General features: G+C 39.0%; 1 protein-coding gene across 2 annotated transcripts; it reads right to left on the bottom strand.

Annotated features, from left to right (window-relative positions):
* Positions 1–6,301: 6,301 nt before the first annotated feature.
* Positions 6,302–26,431, bottom strand: TTLL1 (TTL family tubulin polyglutamylase complex subunit L1). 2 transcript variants are annotated; one of them, XM_080392844.1, is made up of 10 exons: positions 26,310–26,431; positions 21,677–21,809; positions 19,664–19,872; positions 17,651–17,831; positions 16,403–16,537; positions 16,126–16,234; positions 12,743–12,886; positions 10,845–10,931; positions 9,513–9,676; positions 6,302–7,487 (listed from the first exon to the last, which is right to left on the bottom strand). In XM_080392844.1, exons 2-10 carry the CDS (start codon positions 21,787–21,789, stop codon positions 7,358–7,360), a joined length of 1,272 nt encoding a protein of 423 aa, XP_080248970.1. In that variant the 5' UTR covers positions 21,790–21,809; positions 26,310–26,431; the 3' UTR covers positions 6,302–7,357. The 2 variants fall into 2 exon arrangements, with proteins under 2 accessions (XP_080248970.1, XP_080248971.1); XM_080392845.1 differs by lacking the exon at positions 26,310–26,431 and adding an exon at positions 26,161–26,230.
* Between the last annotated feature and the right edge of the window lie 795 nt (positions 26,432–27,226).

Below are 27,226 nucleotides of genomic sequence, written 5' to 3'. Positions count from 1 at the left end.
ACAACTTGAAAAGTAACAATTGTGGTTTGCAACTTTTCACTTAAACATCTTCATTAACATATTGATGAATGCCATGAAACATCTTTATAAATGCTATGAAATTACAGTTTTAAACATAAAAAGGTAAAGGCAGGACTATCAATTGGAAAAAAGAAAATTCACCAAAAGGAAATTTATATGAACATTTTAGTTTAATAGCTGGAGGTTTCTCAACTCACCACTTCAGGAAATAGTGTTTTCAGGCTGCTGAATATTCTCCTCTGGTTGCAAGATGTTTCATGTGCTTTTTACATTTAGATGAAAAATGCTTAGACACCTTTGAAAGACAGTAAGACAATAACATCTGTTACAATTTTAAAAATACATATTTATTTCTAATTTTTTTCCCCCTTTTCCAAGTGTACCGTCTGAAACAATTCTGAAGCAACATTATTAGTCTTGTCTTAGTCTACTTTTTGGATCAACATGATTTATCTTCCTGTTAATTACCTCTGTACATGAAGGCAGAATTTGTCTGCATTGGGGTTAATACACATGCTGGTGCAGTAATTTGACTTCGTTACTTGTAGTAACACAGTTTAATGTATGTGTAAATACACACAGGCTTGAGGCCACATGCACTGAATACATACATATATGTACTTGAAAAACTGCTTGGGGAAATATACCTCAGTGGTTAATAAAGTACTATTTTTTCAATTTATAGAATGTAAATTATCTTTATGCATATTCATACACTGAGTTTTTCTTGCAGTGAATTATAAGAGATTACTGGTTTAATTATATCTATCATCAGTTACGCACGCTCCCAGCATGATGACACAATTATGATGCCATAAATAATTTACCGATATAGTGAATCATACTTTAAACATTTTAATCATTTTGATTTTAGTATTTTGATTTTTTTTCCTAAGTATTAAAATTCTCTGAACATTTTCTGTTATGTTCTGCGTGTGACATCCTGGGAAAGATCATCTCAGTCTTTTTTCTTGGAAGAAAGGCTAACAGTCTATGCAGCCCCACTGGTGAGCATTAGACTTAGGAACAGAACAGGACAGGAAGTATCTGGGGAAAAAAATTTTAAAATCCTCTCTCATTTTAGATAAGTATCCCACGGTTATTTTTACTTTTAACAATCTATTTTTAAATATGCTTCTTGTGTCTTCTGCTGTCCTCAGAAATTCCATGTGTCCTTTTAAGCACTAATACTTTCTCTATAAAGAAATTCTGTCTCAGCTTCACTCAGTGGAAATTTTATTGGTGTTTCTTGACTTCTGCAATAACATTTCAGCATTCTCTTCAGAATGTCTCTCTCTAGCTAAGAAAGTCCAGGTGTTATATTTATTTCTTTATTTACACTTTCAATCTAAATTTAAATCCTAAACCATATTTTGATTGCAAATGTAATGCCATTAGTGATTATATATGCCAACCAATGACACAGAATTTCAGAATATTAGATTTAATTCAACTCAAATCAATGAATTTCACTGTTTCAGTGCTCAGCTTTCACTGGGAAAGAACTTTTCACATAAAAGACATGTTCTTGTCTGATGTATTATTTATTATCTCATTGTTTTTCACATTGATGTTTTAAATCAGTATTTCGTACTGTCCAAAGTTTTCTATTTCACAACAATTGTCTATGATTATCTCAGATGTGAATGATATGCTTTTAATAGGTACAAAATTTAAGAATAAAGCACAGAAGACTGTCAATGGTAAAGATATCTCTATGTCGGGAAGTTCTGGCTACGGACTGCTTCAAGTATGGAGAGTTTCTTTAAGCTTGCCTAAGATTTGATGGCAACTTAAAGAAAGTGGAAAAAATATTGTCTAGCACAAACAACTTCCTAGTATTCAGTAAAAACAATCAGTTTTTTCCAAGATACTCATTCATGTTCCCATTTCCTCTTAATAATTGAATTTTTAACATAATTATGGCTAAGTCAGCTTTTCCCAACTACACTAATTTATTTTCTGCAGGGAATACAGGAGTAAAGTTTTTGTTTGCTTTTGCTAAAGAACCCGACAGGTTAGCATAACTAGCTATGGATACCAGTGTTATATTTTGATACCTATGCCCCAGACGGCATGGAGCCCTTCCCAGTGACCTGAAGGCTTGAGCGAGCCATTGCAATAAAGCGGGCACAAAACCTAAGCTGTCTTCTGGTTTCTCCACCTAAGTAAACTGAACAGTAAATACTTCAGAAACAGCACTAGTTTATAATGACAGAGTAAAGCCCTTCCTTTACTACAGACAAATGAGCTCTGCCTGACAAGTTCTGCTGATGAAATGCAGGACTATATATCTTCTGTGAAATGTCTATTGTTTTGCGAAGTTTATAGCAGGAAGTGAATCAGGAGACGGGGACATTTTAGGCAGAAGTTCTATTGTAAGGCCAACAGCAACCAAGTAGCTTTAGGGATAATACTGTTTCTTTTATTCTAATTAAGCTCCTAAAGCCATATAAAGAAGCTATTCTGTGGGAATCTTATTAATTCCTTCCATGTCAAAGAATTAATAGGGAGAAAGGTTAGTGCCCAGGAAGAGAGCCCCACTATTCAACCCTAGCAATAAGCTCCTTCTACACTGATGTCATTATAACAATTCCCGTAGCTGTTCAGAGCTTGTCTATTTAATTCTTCATACAATACTGTCATTATGCCAGTGATCACTTGAGCATATGAAGAACAGTATTTTAGGACTGAGACGCACATTTATTTTAGCTCTGCCCAGCAAGTTATTACAGTAGCCACAGTCAGAACTTTTGAGAACTGTTATTTCTGATTTATCTTGCTCCACTGAAAGCCAAAACAGTTTATCCTGCAGTTAGGTACCTGTGGAGGACAACTGGCCTAGGGCCACAGTTAGTTACTAAGAACTAGGAGCTTGTCTGCTTGCAGTCACACAGATTTAAGCCCACTTAAACCCTCTCAGTCAGAGGTAAAACAGTCTTTAATCTTTTGGAGAACTAGGCTTTGGCAAAAAGTGCTACCTCACATTGAATGAGAGCATCTACACGACATTTAACATCTTTTACTATACATGTTAGCATCACACTTCTAGTCAAGTCCCCTTAACTCCCATAGTAGATGCATGCACCAAGTGGCATACACATCCCTCTGATCACCTCAGCTCCATCTCGTAGCAGAGCATGCCCCAGGCTCTGACCAGCTTGTACACTGCTTTGTACTATTAGTTCTGTCCTACTGCAGTAATAGATTTAGTTAAGGATGCAGGAATGAAAAGTTAAGATTTTATCCCTCAGCAGGCAACTGAAGTTTTCATTTCCAGTTTTTCTTCCTCCTTACCAGATTTTCATCTTTACCTTTCAAGGCCATGTACAAACAAGCACCTCACAGGGTGATATCCACAGACAACTCTCCTCCTCCCCCAGAATTATTACCTTTGACTACTTTTTTTTCCTTGTCTTCCTCCGGTTTCTGAGTCTGCAGGCAAGCTGCTTCATGCACAGAGCAAGCTCTCATTCCAGCTAACACGGAACATGACCCTTTCCTCAATCAAGATCATTCTACTTACCTGAAGCCTCAAGTTCTTCACAGAAAAGGAAGACTTTCTGCTTGCTTACAGGTTTGTTTGGGTTGGTTTGTTACTGATAATCAGAAAGCCAGTATTAGTCACCTAGATTTTCACTTTATTTCAGTTTTGGTTCTTAAAAACTCCCTTTGCATATGTAGGTTTTTCATGTATTGAAAGTGAAAATACAGTATAGGCCTTTAAACTTCAACCTCTGCAAAAAGCCTGTTGGAAAAGCAAATGAGGAGAAAGCAGCCTGATGTATCTAATCAGTAGTCTATTGTTTTTAAAAAGAAAGTGGAATGATACCAGGAAGAGAGGGTCTCTATCTGCAGTCTCTTTGACTTCTCGCTCTTTAAAGAAGAACATTGCATTACTGAATTCATGTCTGGGTCAGCAGGATGAAATTACTAGCAATACGATAGTTGGAGATATAACTGCATAAAATAGGACATCAACACTGGAAGTCTAAATTCTAGTTCTGAGATTAAATACTGCATAGACAAGGATTCCTATCGGAGCTTTTTTCTTTTTTTCTCCTCCCAATTAGTAATACTTCAATATTTTGATTTTGAGGTAGTAATGATAATTTATTAGATATTTTAAAGAGATATTTCATCCTCAAGGGAAGTGTCTGAAATATGATTTCCCAATACTACACTGGCCAGAGGAAAAGATTTGCTTGTTTCAAACTGATAGCACTGTTAGAAAAAATATTTTCCATATGAAACACTGCTCTGCAAATACTGTATGTGAACCACAGAATCATAGAATGGTTTGGGTTGGAAAAGACCATAAAGATCATCTAGTTCCAACCCCTTTGCCATGGGTAGGGACACCTTCCACTAGATCAGGTTGCTCAAAGCCCCATCCAGCCTGGCTTTGAACACTATCTGCCACACACTGGGACAGAAATCCTTATTCTTTGAAACCAATAGTAAGATTTCCACTGATTTAACATGATGACAATTTTTCAGAAGGCAAGACAGGAAGAGATGCATTACTATACTGAGTAGTAAGAGTACAAGCTCAAACAAGTTGACCCTTTCCAAGCCATTAGAAAAAAACCCCAAAATTAAATAAGAATATTCAGTATTAGTAGTATTACAGGTAGTGCCATTCCTATCCTGACTTGCCAATGTCTGTGTTCTGGAGGCCCCAGTGCAACTCATTGCCTGGCTGAAAAGACACCGTTGCCAACACAGAGTACCACCTACCAACAAGTTTGGAAGAACAAGATTATTTAGATGCTACCATAGTTTTTAGTTCATGGTGAAATTACATCTAAAGAGTATCCCCTGGATTAAGTCTCCAAGGGCTTCTACTGCAATAAATTCTAATAACCCAGACCTGGTTTTGCTTTCACATTAAGCCTTCTCAAAAAGGAGACTGAAAGTTACTGCAGCTCAGTTAGTATGTTAGGACTTCTACATACTCAAAAAGTAACAGTGTGAAGTTGACTTTTTTACCAGAATCTGCATTTCTCAGTATACCTCTTCCCTATAAAGTCCAGCCAGCATAGGCTGCACAAACAGGAATAAAGATAAAGTGAAGGAGTAATCATTCTACTGTAGCCATCCTTGCTAGTGCTACTGTTACGACAGAACAAGAAATTAATTACAAGCAGTGGAAACAAAAGTGTAAGAAAGCGCCATTTTCCTTCTATCAACAGTATCCTTGTGTTGCTTGTCTGTAAGGAACATGACCACACGGTAAACAGTATTTACTAGTCTCATAGTTCCTAAGGCTGTCACCACTTCCTACTTTACCCCCAACAGGCAGCTGGGGGTAAAGCTGGAAGCATCTGCTCACTAAATATCACATCATTAAAACAACACTTAATATCTGACCACATATACCCTTAAGAGTAGCTTAACTGTCCAGGTTCAAACATACAAGCAAGACTCATACTTGGGAACTGAGGAAGGAAAAAAAAAAAAAAGCTAAACCAAACACAAAACCCCAACAACTATGAATCCTGAAATTCAGATGAGCTTTAATACCCCACAGTAATCATCTTTTCTCAGCTGTATTTCAAGAGCCAACTTGAGTATGCTTTTGTAGATTCAGGTCTGAAGACACGAGAGCCAGTTGGATTTTTGTCCTTACTTTAATGGAACATAGAAGATTAATAAAGATGAGGGTTACACTTGGAGTGACTCATTCTGTCTACATGCAATACATCCTTTACTGCAAGGATGAATCCCAGATCCTGTGTAAGGATATTGGTCAGCCCAGCCCACGTCTGCCCTCCCTCCCCAGCCCAAACTGCTCTTGCCAGATTGTGTTCAGACTTGAGAGTCATCAGCACCAACTGTCCCAAAGACTCCAGTTTGCAAGCAGCTGCCCTCTTCTAGGAGGACTTTCAAAAGCAGGAAAAGGACTGACATTTTCGGTGGTGCAGGTGGTCTGGTTTACGTGTTCAAGGAACTCAAAACTTTTGGGAGAGGTTAAGTTTACTTTGCATGCACTTCAGTGGCCTGCCACGTAGGAGGGTAAAGCACGTAGCCTGCTGTGGCAGGCAGATGGAGTATTGCTGCACTAGTGGCATCCAGATTAGGCTGTATTATGGTTACGTGGACATTTGCAACTTGCAGCCTCCTTCATCTTTCTCTCTGCAGTACTACACCATCAAAAAAAATAAAAAAAAAAAAAGGGAGGAGGGGGAAGGAGAATAAAGACAACCAGAACTGCATATTGACATTTATAAATAATCACCCAATAATGGGTAGAAAAGCAAGTGGAAGCAACAGCCAATCACAGACCCAACCAGTTTATTTATACGCTATGCTGTTAGAAGACTGAAGTACCTATTTTTAACTTTTGCTTTATACAATTTAGTAGCTGATCTTCACAGCTGTTGTTATCATCGCTACCAGAAATAGCTTACCACGTGCAATAATATTTTTGTTGTAGTGCATACAAAATATACAAAAATATACAGATACTGTACTTATATACAGGCATCAACACATGAAGAGGTTCTGGTGCAAATAAGGATTTACCATTGGCTTCAAGCAATGAGATTTATTACAGTGTGTAGTTGTTCTGCCTGTTTTTCCACAGACATGCATTATCTTGAAATAAAAATTAATGGCTAATGAAATAATGCATCAATATACCATGTGGAACACTCCCTCAGTCCATGAAACTTTCTACCTTTAAAGAGTTAGCAGCTCAAAACACTTGAAGGAAATTAAAAAAAAACAAACAACAAACAAAACCCCTCCGTATAGAAAAAGTTGCTTTTCAGTTTCTTGATATTGGTTATAAATCATTAGCTGCATTAACTGACAATAGCCTTGAGTCCACGTATTGATATTTTTTCTAAGTTGATCTTTTACTAACAAGAATCTGAAGTGTCATTGTGACAACACTAACACTCACCACTACCAGCCTTTTACAGAATCCACAGCTCACTTATTATAGGAAGAGCTAGGGACAGGCTACTATAGGAAATACATTAAATCCAGAAAAGCAAAGGGTTTCTTTCAGGATGCATGTTTTGAGTTGTCATCTTTATAAAGAAAATTCTTAATGATTACTGAGAGAATATTAGTTTATACAAAGTGTATATATACACAAAATAAATATATATATCCAAACTTTATATATTATTGTAATAATCATCAAGTCAGTGTATATTAGTACAGTTCCTGGTTTTACAGTGTTTGTTTCACCTCTTCTCAAAAGCTGTATTGTCCTCTTTTAATATTTCCCACATGCAATGTAGCAAAATAGAGGAATTTATTAAAAAACTGCATTTTTGTTCACGATGTCCTCCTACCAAGAGTGCAGCTGTTTTTTCTGTTATCACTTCCATGTGGTTAGTACGGGCTTTCCAGAATCTCTTGCACGATTTCCTTTTACTCCCGTGGATTGCCCAGAACGACTTCGCAAGTCACGATCAGGCCCATCACTTTGTGCCATCTCTTCATCATATCTGAAAACAAGATAACCCGTTCAATGCCTTGTCCTGCTATTTAATACACAAATAAAAGTGGGTCCTCTATATTATATTTTGCTTAATATTTAGCACTGAAATTTAATACAAGCTGTTCAACACTTTGGTTTACACATGCATAGTTTGACATGCAGCTATTATTCAAGGAAATATATTACCACATGATGTTACAATACAGATCAACTGAAATATCTTCAGCTGCTTTTTAAAAGAAACAAATCATACAACCATAAAATCATTTAGGTTGGAAAAAACTTTTGAGATCGAGTCCAACCATTAACCCAGCACTGCCAAGTCCACCAGTAAACCACGTCCCTAAGCGCCGCATCTACTGTTTTTTAAATACCTCCAGGGATGGTGATTTTACCACCTCCCTGGGCAGCTTGTTCCAATGCTTGACCACCCTTTCAGTGGAGAAATTTTCCCTAACATCCAATCTAAATTTCCCCTAGTGTAACTTAAGGCTGTTTCCTCTTGTTCTGTTGCTGGTTATCTGGGAGAAGAGACTTACCCACACCTGCCTACAACCTCCTCTCAGGTAGTTGTAGACAGCAATAAGGTCTCCTCTGAGTCTCCTCTTCTCCAGGCTAAAGAACTCCAGTTCCCTCAGCTGCTACTCTTAAGACTTGTGCTTTAGACCCTCCACCAGCTTTGTTGCCTTTCTCTGGACACACTCCGGCACCTCTATGTCCCTCTTGAAGTGAGGGGCCCATCTGGCAGCTTTGGTCAAACTCCTGAGTCTGTGAAATTTTAAGGTTGCGAAATTTCCCAAGTACTTCTGTATTTCTCCTCACTGCATAGGTCTGCTGTTAAGCAGGAACATCAGACTGCTGGCAGTTTAATAAAGTCTTAAGCTATTGCTTCAAACAGAGGATTGTTAGTTGCAATGTTAAAAACCTCCACTGTTGCATCAGAAAGCAAGCAGGGAAAGAATGAGGTGAACAAACAACAGTGTGCTTAAATTAAATGCATTTGATGACATGTATTTTGTAACACTTAACCACAGTGAAAAGTAGTTCTTTAAATATCTAAACCCATTATGGCCTCAGATAACCTCAGTATATACTTACCTCTCAGCTGCTGTGCAAATTCCAAGCAGAAATTTGCTATAGATGCATAATTATAATTATCAAAAGATAATACTACAATATTTTGTAGAACAGTCATAATACTTACACTATTGTATAGGTATTTGCAGCTACTGTGTGTAAAACATTCATTAAAACTTAAATCATAATTCAGACAACACATATTTAACTGCCTCTACTAGCATATAGAAAGAGTATTTAAGATCAGTATGAACTAGTGGATCAACAATGTACATGACCACATTCCTGACACACTGAACAATTGTATCACTACTGCTAGAGTACCTATCCCAACATTTTCTCAAAAAATATGAGAAACTGTATCATCAATATAGTATTTAAATCAGTGTTCCTCTGCATAAGACCAATCAATCCTAGATAAATCCTTCAGACACTCCAGTATAAAGATCTCAGTCTCCTTAATTTCTCTCTTTGTAATACAGCTTGGGGAATTTAAAAATTTTCTCTCCGTTCATAGAAATTATGCTTCTTGGCTTCTGTAATTCATGGATGTAATAATAATGAGTTATCAGATATTTTTTATCGAATAGCTATTGTATCTATTTAATTACCATCTATATATTACACTCATTATACTTAAATGTCCTACAAGTATAAGACAAACACTCTCTTTGCCTCTAAACCTCAAATCTAGCTGCTGGAAGCTCTGAAGGTGCAGGCAGGGGCTTATCAGACAAGTAACACTCCCTCTGGAGATGAGACAAGACAACTCTGCTTTAATGCACTCCCCATCTCAAACACTGCTGTTGCAGCTCCAAAAAAATGAAGTGGTACTTGGTGCCCATTTTTCACATAAGCATGAAGTTCAACTTAGCTCTATGGTCTACATTACCTATTAAAAAAGTGAAGTGACTGAAAAGCATTTGCCTTTATATTGAACACTGAAAAAACTTACAAGACTTCGTAATTGCCAAGAACCTCTTTTGGTGGAGATTTATTCCATTTACAGTCTGGAATTTCCCCATTAGGCACAGCAATGTTAAGTGTGTCATTAATAAGATTGTATTTCAAGATGCGATCATTAGCAGTACTGGAAGTAAGAGAAGGGGAAGCATTAACCTAGAAAAGAAAAAAAAAAAAGTCAGCATCAATTTTTTGAGTGGTATGTAGTTCTCCAAACAGCATGTGTGATGACTATATGTACTATCTGGGAAATTAAGACTTAGTGTCTCAAAGCATGTCTTTCAGTTCTTCAGACACTGGAAGGAATTCCCCACTGGGCATTTTTTGTTTTACTTAAAACAAAAAGCACCACACCACTGTCTGTCTGCAGCGTCAGCCTGAAGATTTTCATTGAGACCAGATTCACCAGACAAATGACAGATAATCAGACAAGACACAGATTTTTGTTTAATTTTCTAAGCTTACATGGATACAAACTCCATAAATTTCAGTGCTTACAGTTTGCCTAGTTCACTCCAACAGCTGTTACATCTAGGAGTCTGTGGGTTTCTTCTAGGTAAAAAGCTTCTATTTATGTTTTTAATCAGAGTTCTACCGTTAAACTGTCAGCTAGAGAAACATGTATGTGCTCTTATTCAAAGCCCTACAATGCACCTTGTTTTAATTAAAACTGGGGTTCATTTAATGTATCTCTTGTGTTCCAAATTTATTATGGAGAAGTGGTATCAGAACCATAAGCAGATTTATTTTTTTTATAAATTGCATTTACCTTTGATCTTCCACTTTCAATTAGATTAAGAAGGAAGAGGCCTGGATGAAATTCATGTTGAATGTACAGATTCAAAGTTAAAACACTAAAGAGAAATTTATGTGAAAACCCCCCAAGCCTTCCAAATATCCCAATTATCCTTTGTGTGCCCCTTTTCTTTCCTCTCAAATTGCAACATGAAGGCCGTAATAGCACTTAAAACTTAAGTTTTATATTATGCTCCATCAAGCCAATGCCAACAGCTACTGATACAGTATCTAATAAGGCTGCTAACATTCAGTCTGCCTCTGAAGTCCGATTGTATGGATGCACTGGATTTAAAGGACAAAACAGAAAGCCACAAACAAATAGAAACACCAAACAAACAGGAAACAAAAGCACAAGCTAGCTTGGTCATCACATGGTCTATTTTACTTTCCAACACTTTTCTTAATCCACTTACCTGAGGAACAAAAGATACTGTTTCAAAAGAGGAAAGACTACATTGAAATGTGCTTAAGTTTTACCCTCTGAAATGAGAAGGGAATTTTTTCCCTGTATTTCATGTAACCTTACCTCAATCAGCCATGGTTTAAGCTTGTCATCAATGATAATGTCATATCCGTAACACTCAAAGCAATGTTTATCATTATTCATTACGGGCTAAAAAAACCAAACAAACAAAAGATAAGAACATGCATTAAAATCAACGATTCTGTAAGTACCCCTGATCACACATCTTGTTTGCTAGAAACCACATGTGACTACATTATGAATTATGAAAACAACAGTTTTCAATGTTGTAACTCCGATACAAGCTTGCTAACTAGTAAGTTCAGGACTGCCTGAACTTTTTCCTAGCTGTAAATAAATATTTCAATATGAATGATTGCATTAATGCCATGTACTAAGTTACATTAACTTTCCATTATGCTTCCAGCAAGAAAATAAAAGTGTTTTCATATTTTGCAAAAGAAATAACGATATTTAAACAATATTTAAATATTTCTCCTGCATGCATCAGGAGAAATCGGGAAGATTTAAAGTTATGTAACACAGCTTCACATAATTGTGAATTCTTTAAACTTCAGAAAAAGGAGACTTATTCAAAGATGTTTCTTTTATTCTGCTGCTGTAACTATGCAGAAATTTAAGGTCAAATAATCACCAGATACATTTTGTAATTATAATTAGCTCAAGTCAACTATGATCTCAAAAGCCAAGAGAGACCAAGGACCAAGTTGTGCTTAGATGCACATCCTCTAGAGAATCAGTAGTTTTCCAGCATCTGCTGAACATTTGCAGCATGCACAGTAAGAATTTTTTTCTACGCAAATCTCATCAGATCTTTTAAAGAAACCTTTGTAACAGGTTAGTGAGACTAATAGTTAGTCCCCTAGACTAATAAGGAAAGCTTTTCAGTTTTTCAGAGAGTGAAAGGAGGAAGAAGTAACAAGCATCTCATTACATTACATTACACTGTCAGAAAGACAGAGGACCAAAACATTTCATGCTCAGTAATTCTCAACACTTTTTCTCTTTCTTTAAAGGTCATACTAACATTTGGGTTAAATCCCTTTTCTTCTTAAACCTGGTTTCAAATACGACTGCACAGCAGAGGCTCGGTCAAGCCATGCCTCCCCGCCTCCCACTGATCCCAGCTTCATGACCTTGTCCTTCCTTGTGCTGATTCTGGTGTTCATCTGGTCCTTCAGTCAAGTGATTCAGCTTATTACACTGGCAGAACACTACCCCATCAATAAAACAAGGTAGTAATTGTCAGTTGGGCGAGTAAGCTGATTCAGCTCATGATGGTGCCAGGACCAACCCACAAGAGATGACAGGACCATGCACTTGGGAACAGGACAACCCTTGGCACCGGTGAACTCTTCAGTTACCCCAGCTGACCCACAGAGTGATACCTGCTCTCTAATCTAATCATGGGATACTACCCAAACACTGGGAAGTCACTGAAGCAGAGGACTGGTTGCTACTTCTCCTTTTTAAAATAAGAGTTCAAGATAACTATCTGACTCGTGTATAAAAGTGGTGAAAGTAAGTTATGTAACTCTGCTGAACTAATAGCCTTATGTTTTCTTTGATGAATTGTCCTCCAGAGCTATTTTTTAATTGACACGTTATTGCTGCAATGACATCACACACCATGGCAGACCTTAATACTATTCACAAGGGCAGTATCAAGTCATATTAGATAGTTCACAGAGTCCTCAAGGAAACAGATTAATTCACTTTTTCAATATGCAGAGGTAGCTCACCCCCCCACACACACAATTCACATCCACTCAGCACAGAGAAATCAAGAGATAACAGAATTACAGAAATCAGCATCAACACCACCATTCAAACCGCAGGGAGCAGATTTTAGAGGGTTTGATGGCAAGCTCACTTGCATGGTTATGAGAAGCCTGCAGCCGTAACGCTATCGCTGGCAGTGTTCCAGGAACTGTACTTACTGCAACAGCCTTCAGGGACTGCACGATTATCCAGTGAATTTCATCAAACAATTTGTTTGTGACTTCCTTTCCGCGGGTGCTCTCCAGATACAGGCGTAAGTTACTCACTGTCCACTTGCCTCCATGGATATGATTGTAATCATCCTGAAGAGTTAAGGAGTTAATTCAGTCTAAGATTTTGAAGTTGTTCAGCAGTTTTGTTTCATTTACAAAAAAGCACCCACTTATACTTACATTCAAGTATTGCTCTAAAAACAAACTCAGAAAATTCTTTTTACTCTATTTTACAGCTTTATGAAAACTTCAGCTTTACTTTGAACTGCTCTCTGTAGAAACAACTGTTTTTATTATAGTATATGTTTACATCACACGTTGCAAATCAAATAGTATATCCTTCTTAGAAGAAAAAAGCAACTGGTACTTTGATGGTTTTACCGTTAAATGTTATTTATGATATGGAAATATAAGTTTTAAAATGTGACAGGAAAGAATTGAACTTTTTCCTCCTCTGGGGATAAGGGGAAAATAATTAAGTGAAAAATAGCTAAATTTCACTAAAGTTAGCTGTTTAAAAATGCAGCACCTGAAAGTGCTTGTCTGCCTTTATTTATTTAAAATGTGACTTATCTGTTTCCCAAAAGGCAAACACTGTGTCTTCTTAATGGTGCTACTGACAAGTTACATTCAAGAAGACAGTGAAGTGACACCTGAATTATTTTTAAAGGTTAATTTTTTCAAGTCATTCAGTATTTTGATATAGAAAAAACACTAAATGCTACTGAAACAGAACAGGATAAAAAGGAGGTTAACTTATATTTGTCTTTTCAGAGGCTATCAAGGCTCTGCACTATATTCTCTTTAAACAGAAAGACAATAGCAAACTGAGGGTATTCTTACTGATGAAAAGACACATGCTCTTGAATAATTCTCAGGACAAATGCTTTGTCCCTTAAAAAAAGGTTCTAAGCATTTCTAAAAATTAATTATTGCATGCCTGCTAAATTATAAAACACAGAATGCCTAAAGCAGAAAAATTATCAGAGGAACAAAACCTGTCATCTTCTAAGACAAGGTCAGAGAAGCCTCTATCTATTTTTAGGCTTTTTCTACAGCTCTTCCCTTAGTAAATTTGGAAAACCAAACTGTACGAATAAAGACCTGAAACATGGTTCTCAGGACTTGCTGCATGGAAAAGAATTTCTTGAGACCAGATTCCAGCAAGGGAACAGAGATAAAAATTTCAACCCTCTTTGCATTTCAGAACAAGTACTCAAATCAAAAGAGATTGCAACTGGTTAGAGCTTTACACAATCACAGCTGTTTAATTAAAATACTAAACCAAAGTAGAATATTACAGGCTACACAGAAGATCAGTAACTGAAAATAATTAAGTAGAAGACTTACTATTGTTTTGTTTGTATTACACATGCAGTACACATGCAGAATAATGACTTAGAACTGTATTTTCCAATACAAACATTACAATGGGTATACTGACTTACCCTCTTATTTTACTCTTTCCCTCTCCCCATTAATTTGGAAAGTGTGCCAGTCAATAAAGACATTTTCCCATGAGCTTGTAGGGTGCAAACACACTCTACGGTCCACATGGGGCTTAGACTAGAGGTTAATAGCTAGAACTTCAAGAGTTTTTCCAGACTTCATCATAATTTTGATAAATTACTTGACCGTTCAAAATAGGTTCTTCTAAAACTGTACAGCCTAAGTGCCCCCAAAGTTACAGACACATTTAAAGCAGAAGGACAGACAGGATGGAGGGAGTGGCTTTACATTAAGCTTCTCTCACTTCTTTCTGCAAAACCCAACAGACATTAGTGGTTCAGAATTCATAAGACGTTTTTCAAATACTCTAGTAATGAGTCCACATTTTTAAGCTTCTGATTCTATACCATTTCTAATTGTCCTTTCTTCTTTCAAAGTGACCTCACCGCTATTTTACTTATATTTGGAAGAAATCTTGAAAGCCATTCTTTAAGTGGTAGAGAAGATAAAAGGGTGTGTAATAATGGGATAGGCAACATATCCCCTGCCTCACCTCTTCACTGCTACTGGCCACAGCACCACGATTTATGCTCTAAGTTGTATGGGATCTGCTTTCACCACAACTAATTGTGTGTGCCCTGCCAAACCATAATGCATTTGATGCATTTCACAAACCAGCACCTGAGCAAGAAAACATTTGTAGTACTGAAAAGTGCCACATTTTGAGATTTACCCTGGTTTATAACTACCACCATAAGTGACATTTATAATTCACATCGTTGTTTACAGGAATATCCAGGTAAAAACAGTTCTGTTATGCTGCACATCTTACAGAACAGTAACAGACAAGGTGCACATAGCAAGGGTGCAATTTAATACACATTATATGTATCTTTTGTGTGCGTGTGTGTATACACGTATGAATATATATGCATGAGTGTATGCGTGTATGTACATAACACATTTATTTTCCATACTCTTAAAATAAAATCTATGAAAATAGGAAGTGCAACAATAGAGTTTTAATTACTGTAACAGAGGCATGGTTTATAAATCACAGACATCCGCTAAAAACGCACAAGGGACAGTCATCATCATCAAGTGGATTCCCTGACGAAACAAGGCTTGGGCAGGGATAGTGTATGCCCATCTGTTCGTGTCACCCCTGACCCACTAGCCTTTCCTTCCACTGGTGAATTTCAGCCTATTTTGACATAAGGAAGTGCTGTCAAAGCTATCAGGTTTCCACATGTCTTATGAACATCAATGGTAAATTACAGGACAGAACTGTTCTGCAGGCAGAACTCCATCTTTGTCCATTCAAGGGAAAGCCACCAGCTGGCCAGTTAGCAAGCATTTCTCTCCATGACTGCAACTGCACATTCCCTTTCTTACCCACAGAAGGAAGGTGAGGGTGGGTGGGGAAACAGGAAAAAGCTGAATAAGTGCTGGAAATAGAAAAGCTGAATTAATTGCATGGGAGAGAGGGGGAAGGAGAGATCAGGAAGCCACTATTAAAGTGCTATTATAAAATACAAATCCACAGGAACCAGGCTTCATTAATTCCACTGCTCACAGAATCAATTCTTCAGTGAGCATATTAGCATTTAAATGACAGAAGACTTGAAGAAAACCCCTGCTTTCAACTATTGCAAGTCGATACTGAAGATACCAGAGTCTATTACAGAGCTGCAGCTCATCATCTTGCACACTTTTGATCTACAGTCTTCTAAAATTTATTTGTAAGTTCAAGCTGAAGTATTTTAATTGCAAGATGATGAAGAATATGACAAATAAAACCTTTTTATTCCAAGTTTTTGGGTTAATTTCAGAAAATCAGTCTTGCTACAAAAGAGCACCTAAGAACTCAGTACACTTACCCCATGTTTCTGAATGGCAACATTTGTAAGATGTACAAACATGTTATCCAATTCACTTGTACTTGGTGTATATTTTACTGTGCAAAACCGGCAAAATCCAAGTTTATACCTTAAATGCAAAAAGTCATTAACATGTGTTAAACCCCAATAAGAAATAAGGAAAAGAGCATCCTAGGATACCATGTACATGTTAAACTTCTTTGTGCAACAAGCGCAACATTATTTTGATTACATTAAACATTGTCTCAGAACAAAATACAAATATATACAATCTTACATGTAACATCTCAGTGGACGATAGGTAGACACTAAAACATATAGGCGAAGATCAAATTTCTTTCCACCAATAAGTAATGGATTGTTGATATAGAGAGAAATCACATAGGCTTCTTTGGAAGACTGAGATACAAACCTGAAAAACACAAATCACGTTCCAGAATGTGACAATTGCACCTATATGATCTGGTAAAGTCTCTTTTTTCTGTAGAAGCAGTCTGTAAATTTTGGATTGATTGAAATCTTGCATTTTTGCCAAGACATAGCATGCTGTAGTGGTTAATAATACACACTTGGCATCAGATATCACATACCAAAAAAGTTAAAAATACTAAATGGATAAAATAAGATCAATTAACCACTTAAATTCAGTTTTGAAGTCAACAGGGTAGCTGACCGAGTCATTCAAAATGCAGGTCTACAAACCAGTCTTTTCCTTGGAAAGCATTTAGAGGTTGGCATGGTTCAGACAAGCAAAGAGTACTTAGTACATTACCTTCATTAGCCAAGGTCTTATATGCCTGAAATATTTGTATTTACACTTGGTGGGCAATTGAAAACCACTGTGAAAAGTTAAGATAACTTTCCGATTGTGACATTATTCAGATTCCAAGTCAAACAGTAAAAAAAAAAACCGCAAAAAACACCCCAAAAACCAACCTCAAGTGATATTCAGCCAGTCACTTTACAACAGGGAAAAAAACTAACACTGGTTGCATGATCAAAACTTTTACTAGTCAGAGAAAAATATAGACTGCTAACCTGTTTCATCCGTTTGGAAGTAGATCACCAACATGAGGTGTATTGTTTTGTGCTCTAAATGGATAACTTATTTATTTCATATAAATGCATTCTTCCTTTGTACTAATTTAAAAAGTGACTTAATATATATTAAGTAAAATAATTATTGAAATTTCTTAGGTTAAGATTTCTCTGGTTTCCTGTTACTTAATACAATGAAGCAAAACAATTATTTTTGTGCAGTTTTTCCCCCCAACAACATTGAAAGTATTTTAATAAAGAATAGTTAACCGAACAGTTCTTTGTACCTCCTCATATGAAAACAACTCATATTAAAATGTGCTTGAAGGAGGAAGTCAGATAATAACTGAGATTAAATGCAAAACTAACTATATAATGACAAAGCAATAATATTGGAATATTTTTCCCATGCATCACACAATTAGCATGTTGATGTGGTTCACCTGATTACAGAAAGCACAATAAGGGGTTTGGGTTAAGAACTTACGAAGATGTTTTGCTATCTCGAGACCATTTTTTAATTTGGGAGAGTTTATTTATTAAAAATATTCCTTTTCCTTGAGCTTTGCCACAAGGTTTCATAATCCAAGTGCTGGAGGGATTTTTTCTGAATTCTTCAACAAACAGATTATAATCGGCAGGAAGCATAAAAGTAACAGGAACAAAATCTGAGTTAAAGAAAAAAAAACAGTGCACAATTAGGGACACTGTATCTGAAAAGGCTAGTGACACACAGACTAAAAAAAAATAATTCTGTCTTTTCAGTTTTCCAGTCTGGCATGATCCACCTTCATTAACACTCGTGTTGCTTTTTATCTCATTTAAATTCTAGTTTTAACTTAAACAATTGCAAAATATTGAATGCTGCTAAGATTAATAAATTTTATTTCACATGAATGTTTTCTTCTTCTGTTTATATGCTGTGAAATTAGAGTACCACATACCATTCCAATTTAACTTTATCAAACTTTCTCAATTTCCCATGTCAAGCTTTTACTATTCTGCTAACCACCTTGTCATCCTCTGTGCATGCAAAAATGTGAACATTGATGTTGCTTCCCCTTTGGATGTGATACTTCTTATTTCCATGTACCTCCCATTAGTCATTCTTATTTGCTCCCACGATCAGTATTACCCTGCTTACTGAAATCTAAAGAAAAGGGCTTCTTGCTTTTTATTGTCAGATTATCTTCATTTCCATCCATATAAAACTGCTTCTTTCTTACACAGATGAACAGTGCTTTCACTTCACTTTCCCAAGATGTAAATCAACCCAACAGATCCCCATCTCTGTTTCACTCCAGTGCTTTCTGACCTCCAAAATAACTTTAGTCTCCTCATTCCTGATCTATTGCTGGTTTGGTTTGGGTTTGGTGTTTTGGGTTTTTTTTTGGCAGCAGGTGATGGTGTTTGTTTTGTTTTGCTTTTTATTTTATTTTCTAGCAGTCATTACTTCCCCCAAATTTCTGCTCTGAAGCGTTAGTTCATTCAGTGCTGTCCAGAGCCTTTCTGCAAAAGTTTATTTTAATTTTCGCTCCTATATAAGATTTTCAGATAATGGATTTTTCCTTTTGAATTAAAAAAATACCAACCCTGTCTCATTTGACGTTCCAGAGCCCTTTGGTTTCACCACAGTTCTCATTGCAAAGTACCTTAATCCCACAATGTTCCCTCTTCAAAACAATTTAAACCCCCTACCCCAAAATCAGAACAAACCCATTTTGTAATCCCAACCAACCTCTCCTCCAGACTCCCCCTCAACAACAAAAAGCCAAGTTACAAATCTATTTTTGTACTCTTACATTTAAAAACAGTAATTTCATTATCACTTCAGCCAATGTTGCTTCAGCTAATGCTGCACTGTTAAGTTCAGTCATCTTTAAGGACCTTACTACTTACAAAACTAAGTCTAAATATGACTTCCATGCACACAAACAGGATTTGTGCTCCTTCTTGAATTCTGCTGAATACTAGCTAGTACACAGTGGAGGAATTGGGCCTTAGTGCTGTGGTAATGACAGGGAAACAGAAATGTTCAATCTTTTATTCCTGCTTTGTGTCTAATTTCAACAAATTTAAACAAATGCCCCGAACTATTGGCATCCCCTCTATTCCCTTTTAATTTGTAAAATATTAGCCATTATTCTTCAAAGCAAGGTTTGTGAAGAGCTTTGAAAATATAGTATTTCATATGAAATGTTCACTACTACTGTTTTTATCACTTTCTCTACTCTTATGTTTTCTGTACTCTCTAATGGCAGATTTGAGGGGAAGGAAAAGGAGGAGACAGAGAGAAAAAGCTGTTAGGTTTGCAGAATACAGCAAAAATATTAGGTAAAGTGCACTGCATTTAATTGACAGCGACAGAGCGTTTCAAGATAGTCACTTTAATGTTCTAATGCTTCAGAGGCTCAGTGCTTTATGCACAGAAAAGCTAGGTCAATTCCAGGTTACTGACTATGTAAGAAAAAAGATTAATGCTGTAACGAGAACCACATACCCAAATAAATATATTTCCCATTTTCATCCTTTTCTGCAAGAGGACTTCCTTCTTTCTCAAGTTCTTTTCTATACCGCTTGATATTTTTTACCATCAAATCTTTTCTGGTCAGCTCATAGTGGTTTGGGAAATGATTGACAATTTGGTCATCAGAGAGACGGTAACCAGTTTCCACACTGAAAACATTTCTGATAGTTTGTACACTCATCCTGAAAGCAAAAACAGATGCCAAATGATTTCTCCCAAGAAAAACAATTCAGGAGGACAAAGTTGAAATATTTGTTACATTCACCTCATCTTTTCTCCCTCTCATTTCTCTTTATAGTACAATATTTTACTGCAGCGACAATCCAACATATCCTAAACTTCTATTAGAAAAACCAATGAAATCCTGCCAGAGGTTATACCAGTCTCTACTACTACTGAAACTGACACAGAAAGTGAGGAAAGGAAGATGACAACTTGGCCCTACTGGACTGCAGCTTGTTGACAGACAGACAGGTCAAGGCCCAGCAGGGCCTAAAAATGACTGATGTGCACCCAAATGCTACAGAAGCACCCTTCTTACTCTCTGTTACTTCACTCTCTGGAAACCCAGCTTTCCTCTTAAACAAAGCCACAAAAACAACCTCCTACTGACTACCTTGCTATTTGGATTGTAAAGGACTTTGAATCACTGTTTTCAATTCATATGCTTAGAGATCTTGCTAAAAACACCTGTAAATGCTAGATCAGAGGGCTGAAGTGACAAAGTTATCAAATCCAGTTATATACTTCATTTTTTCACAGAAGATAAGAGCAGGGCCATAGATACGAAGAATTTTCTGTATTAGATGTCTCACACTGGAAATTTATTTCCTGAATGCCACAATCGGCTACATTATCACTTCAGGAGGAAAAAAAAAGAAACAAAACAAAACAACCAGTCACACAACAGTTTCCATGAGTGCCCTGTTCCCCCACTCCCCCCAACCACATTCCAAAAGCATGAGCAGATTACTAGATTCCTACCCATTTAAATAAGTGGTTCACAAAGGGTATAACTGGCAGCACAAACTGCCATTCTGTCGTATTTGAAAGAGACAATTTAAATTGTTTGGTTTACTTGAAGAGTATTGTTTCTGCCAATTAATGGACTACTGCATTCTAGGACAGCATTTCACCATCTTATATTAGACAAATGTCAAATAAAAAGCTAGATTATTTACTCTCATCCTTTCACCATTTTCTTGGTTTAATTGCACAATCACTCTCAGTATTGAAACGCTGAATAATGAGTCTGCATATAAATCATCATGAAGGAGAAGTCAAGTACCATGCTTAAGGCCTTTGTTACAGGAGCCTAGACTCTGGTAAGAGGGCAAGCCTCTGTGACACTGATAAAAGAATATTTTATCATATATTGGAACTGTGTACTCTTGGATTATTTCCCTAATGGTGTCAGAAAATTTTAGTAAAAGATATATTGAAAGATTCCACTCACACCACAAATCCCCTCCAACAGTAAAGGAAAAATTCTGCTTACTACATACAACAAAATAAAAAGAAATAAAATCAGGTATCAGATTTCAAAGCAAAAAAACCACTGAGCACAGCCTTTCCCCTAGGCTTTTTACAATTGGTATTCCCAGAAGTGATCGATATCTTGCTAGGTCACTGACTTTCCACTCCCTGACAAAACCTTTGGCAAACTACAAAGATACATGAGATCAGCAGCATGGGAATAGATCCATGCAGATGGGACCTTCTGCCCTGAGGAACCCCAACGACTTTAGCAGGCCTGCACAGATACAGGAATCTACCACTGCAAATCTACACAGTAGGCCAGCAACAGCCTAAGAAATTACAGAAGCAACGAAACAGCGTTACACTCTTAGGAGCACTGCAGTAAATCAGTGGCAATTCCTGCGTCTTTCACTTTTCAATATGCATTTTGTTATATTATTAATGACATTAACCTAAGATATTAAAACACTTCACAAATTTAGAAATCGGTATTTTTAATGTACTTACCAATAAAAATTCCAGTCTTCATTTTCTGCCACCTGAATCCAGCCTCTTTTTTCAAAGTTGTTTATTAGAACAGATTTTTCAATGTCAGTTACCCACTTTACTTTTCCTGCCATTATCCTAAAGCAGAATCAACCTGTAATAAAGAGAAGTTTAAAGACGTTAAGTTGAAAACAAGAGAATAGAAACCAGGAAAGTCAAAGCAGAAGAAAAGTGGCATCTAAAAAGCACTTTAACATAAATATGATAGAAGTAAATTTAAAATTAAAGGAAAATAACATCTTAGGTTCAGACTGAAACCTTGCATTTGTCAACTAGACAACTGCAAACAAGAATACTAGTTACAAGGACCTTTAACACTCGCCTTAAATACACTGACAGAAATTACTATCGTACACTTACCAGGTAATGTTTACAAAACCAAGTGTAGAGCACAGACAGTTTATTATTTTTAACCAAGACTTAACATGCATATACTTTTTTTGCTTTGTTTTGAAGTAGGAGAGTTCATATGGATCACTTAGTGACTGCAGAAAAAGAAAAAAAAAAGAAGAAAAATATTTCCAAGAGAAATCCCTCACATGCTCTGTCAAGATATACCACAAGGAAGGGAACCGAAGTAACATTACCAACTTTATGTTATCTTCTCTGTGTTACATGCAGCCATGATTTTGTGTACTGCTCTAGATGGGGGAGATATGGATAAACTGGTATCATTAAACCCTTGACAACAGGATTTCCCAAACCTAAGGTTGTCAGAACAGCGCTTACAAGCTGCATTTCAACTCATGACACCTAGATGTCACTTTCTACATTAGATTTCTCACTTGTCCAGATCAGCCTTTCCTGTTAGGATCACACACAACCACTCTGGCTGGAAGCCACCTTAGGAGGTCTCTTGCCCAGCCTCCTGCTCAGTGCAGGGTGAGCTATGGGGTCAGACCAGGTTGCTCTATCCAGCCACGTTTTGAAAACCTCCAAAGACAGAGATAGCACCACTGCTCTGGGTGTCCTGTCTCACTGCTTGACTGTCCTTATGGGGGAAAGTATTTTTTTTCCACGTATTTTTTCATATATTCTGAACCTCTCCCCTTTCAGCTTACGCCTGTTCTCTCTCTCATCCTCCTACCCTTCCCACACTTAAGAGCCTGGATCTGTTTGTTTTATAACCTCCTCATAGGTACAGGCAGGCAGCTATCATGTGACCCCAGAGCCAACTCTTCTCCAGGCTGAAGAAATACAGTTCCCCCAGCTTCTCCTCACCAGACAAGTTCTTCAGGTCCCTGAACACCTTGATAACCCTCCACTCAACTCACTCAGTCTTGTTCTGGGGGCTCAGATTACTTTTGTCAATCCTCTGACACATTGTGCTATATCCTTGTGCTTTTGTTTTGAGAAAGACAGCCAAATCTAGCAAAGTGGGAAATGCACAGCAAATGCACTGAAGGAGTGCAGACAAGCCCAGCACCCACAACTGCTACCTCTCTGAAGTGCATCAGCAGCAGGCACTCACACACTTGCACCCCTCCTTTACAAGGGCTGTTTGGAGAAATTCCCTTCACACGGTGCCTCATATCGTGCATTAATGTAATATCAATGAATATGTGGGCAAAGAAACATGAATTAAAGCATGTAATCCTTTCTGCATACATAGCCTAGAGACAAAAGCCTAGAAGCCAGTTGATGTGGACAGAACACTACACAGTGAACCTATTTACCCCATCTCTAAGTGGTGAAGTCCAGCCTCCCAGGAGCTAGGCTTGAATTAATATACAATATTAAGCAAGCTAACATATTCATGGGCAAATGATAATAACTGATAAAGTCAAGGGTAGACAGCTCTCATAAGCTGTCTCAGTGTTGCTGTTTAGTCTTTCTGCAGTTCATTCCACAAACTAGTTTTGCAGTTGCAGCCTAGTGAATCTTCAGTTATGTTTCATGGAAACCAGCTGCAGAGAAGTGCAAAGTGCAAAAAGAAAATCCCTTTGAGCCAAAAGCAGATTCCCATGCAAGGGAGTGGGAGAGGGTACAGTTACACACACACACACCCCATCTACTGCTCCCTCTCCATATGATTTTCCACTGAAAAGTCAATTAAAACTTCAAATCACCTTTACTAATGCAGTGCCATAATTAATGCAAATAAGTAATGAATGTAGTTAATACAATTTCTGCAACTAAGTCACTGGACTGGAATTCAAGGAGTCTTCAGTTTCCAGGACTAGATATGGAGATGTACATTTGCCAGCAAGTTAACACCCCCACAGTGCCACCGTTCTGGGAGGCATAGCCCATTACATACTGCTCCACCTTTTCCTTCCTAAACTGCTTCAACTGCCAAATTCCACAAGGCAGAAATGTTTACTATTAGACTTTAATTTTAAAGAGTTTTAGACACGCAATTTTATTCACATTGGTTAAAAAAGTTGAAATCAAGCTTAAATAGACAGAAGAAAGTATATGAAGGCTCAGGGTCTGCCTTTTTGTGCGTGCTTATACAACACCTGGTTCTGCAAGGTCATGATCTTTCTCTGGGGCTTCCAGATACTACCAAAACAAACATAAATGAAACAAAGGGACCCATTTATTTGTATTGAAGTATGTATGATTCACAACTAGTGACTCACTAGTACCACACACCATCTTGTTGTTGGAACAGGATCACCCCTTCAAAAGGAAATGTGTTATACGCTACAATAGCATTAACAGAACACAACATAAAATTTTCAAAAGGCCTTAAAACTTGCCATCCACATGTCCAAGCTACCGCATTAGGTTTACCAACACCCAGCCCCAAAGCTATACCCATTTCTCTCTTATGTGACTCCTTGATCTGTCTCCCTAATTCCCAAGTGTGCCTAGCTCCAGCAGCCTTAGTACACAAGCTACAGCTGCCCTCAGGGCTTGTTCTTCCAGAAATACTACATCAGACAAATGTAGCTGCCTGTGCCTCTTTCTTTATAGACACACGTAGCTGCCGCCTGGCAAAGATTAAGAGACTGAGTGCACTGCCACAAGCAGGGGCTACTTTGCCAGCACTTCTAATGATGCAACCTCATTTCTACCCTGGCATGCAACAGCTGTCACAGCTTCCTTTCTAGTGGATGCTTTATAAAGAGATTTCAACGCATGCTACACATCCTATGGCAAGGAACCCTGAAAGACTGCATGTACTGATCCTGTAAGTGGATTTTGTGGTAGCAGGTGGGACTGCTCCACGACTAGTTATGCTGACACCCACAGACGGCACTGTTCTATTTCAGAAGCCAGAGACAATTCAACAGAGGACTCGCACACAGGAAGGTGAGCTAAAACCAAACCAAAGCTAAAAATTGGGGAAAAAAAAAGAAAAATTCTAAGAGTGTCATTATTTTCCTGTTTTGGGAACTTTAGGTATTATAGATCCATCCCACTACAGGAGGATTGAAAAGATAGCAATACAACAGCAGACTGAAAATTAGTCCTTAGTTTATGTGGACAGTTTGATAATCTCAGATGATGTTTAACTGTCCTGTAAATAAAACTCCTGATTTTATATAATTTGATTACTGAAACCCACAAACAAGGAGCCATAAAAACCAACTTTTATTAAGTTGTACCAAAATCTTCTTATTTTCAATAATATAATTTTTATACAATAAATTTTCTACAGAAACCCTTCAATCTGCAATTAGGTATTCTAGATAACTTGATGAGATTGCATGAGATAACCATGCATTCAAACTTCTGCTCAGCTGAGATCCTTAGGTTCTGTCAATGTCAAAAGACCTGCAGAACACAGCCCCAGCCTCTGTACAGCAGGGTAAGGGTACAGTAAGTCAAATCCTTCCCAGAGCACCAGACCTCCTACTGGGGGACAGCAAGTACACAGTACAGGCTCAGCAGGCTTGACGCCTCCCGAAACGCTGTCTTTGCCACCCAGCCTGGTCCCAGGGGCAGCACATACACGTAAGGGCGGCTGGCAGCAGCCTCATCCAAGGGTCTCCTGCCTGGCACAAATTCATGAGGTGATGGTGAGATCCAAAGGCATCCTGGCTGTGGTTACCGCCACTGCCGGGGCTACCCGTGCTGCTCACGGGCCACCTTTCCACACCACAAAACCAAGCACCAGTGAGCGGTGCCGGTGTCTGACGAGCTCTGCTCGCTTCTAGCAGCTGAAAGCGTAACTGCGGTTCGTTATGAAGGCAATCACTGCAAGATCCCGCTGGGCTGACGCAGCTGTGCCGCCAGGGGAGGCCGGGAGACCCTGCCACAGCGGCTCCCAAACCGTCAGGGATGGAAAGGAGCCGCGGGCCGAGAGGCCGCACCGCGGGGCTGGCGGGGCCGAGGGAGCAGCAGCCGCCGCGGGGGAGGCAGCCGGGCTCGGGCCTGCACCAACGCCTCACCCGCACCGCGACGCGCCATGTCGCGACAGCCGCACGAAGAGGCCGACCACGACCGGCTTTGCCGCCACCCGTCCCAGAGCGGAAGCTGGACGAGACGACTACCTCCCCCCTCCATCTCTCCGGACGCGTCGCGATCCTACAGGAATCTTCAGCTGTCGCGATAGTCCCGGGAGGGGAGGGGAGGGAAGGGAAGGGAAGGGAAGTCGAGCGCCGTGAGTGTGGGACGCCGCAACCCGCGCCCCCGCGCTCACCTGCCGCCGGAGAGGCGGCCGCGGCTCCCCGTCACGCCCAGCCGTCCCCACCGACCGCTCCCATCGCCCCCGCCGGTGGCTTCGCGGCGCGGCCCCGGCCAGCGCCCTGCCCCCGCCCCTTCCGCTGCCGCTCCTTAGCAACCGCCACGCGCCGAGGGCGGGACTTCCGGGGCGGAGGCGGCGGCCGGTGCTCGGTTGCCAGGGAGACGCAGAGCGGCCCCGCCCCGGGAGCGCGAGGGGCTGCACATCCCGGCGCGGCCGGCGGCCATCTTGTGTCCGCGGCGGGGAGGCCTGGGCGTGCTACCCTGCTGGGGGCTGGGCTGGCAGCCGCGCTGCGAGGGAGGAGGGGTGCGGAGGGTGCTGGCGGGCCCGGGGCTCGCCGCAGGCCCCGAAGGAAAGGGGCATGCTGTGAGCGTGACGGGAGGGTCCTGAAACCGGACTGCGGGGCCCGGGGCCGTTTTGATCTTTAAGCCTCTGTGGCCTCGGCCTGCCCCTTCCTCAGTAAAAAAGTCCCTGATAAACATCTGATCATGAGTAAACGGAGGTTTACGGAAGGTCATAGCATGACAAAACCTGCCTGGATGTTACCAGAATACCTAAAAAAACCCCCAGGGTCACCTCAGATGCTGAAGCTGAAGTCCCCTTGAAGTCCCCTTGAAGCACGTCAGGTGCCAAGAGGCCCACCACCATGTGGCCGTAGGAATAGCTTTTTTTTGTATTGATACTGTTGAGGAAGTGTGCAAATTTTCCTCCAAAATGATCAACTATAACCTGCAGTGAAAACTGGGTGAGAGAAATACTACCTAAGAAGTCACAGCATTAGTGCCTGTAGAGAACCTGATGCCTGCATACAAAATTCCTTCCAAAATGAGAGATGATGTTAAAACGCCTGATAAGATATTAAGGTTACTGACATT

The sequence above is a fragment of the Falco punctatus genome (genome assembly GCF_963210335.1).
Source record: "Falco punctatus genome assembly, chromosome: 6".
NCBI lineage: Eukaryota > Metazoa > Chordata > Aves > Falconiformes > Falconidae > Falco > Falco punctatus.
The sequence above is the reverse complement of the archived record's forward strand: the minus strand, read 5'-3'. Positions and strand labels throughout refer to the sequence as shown.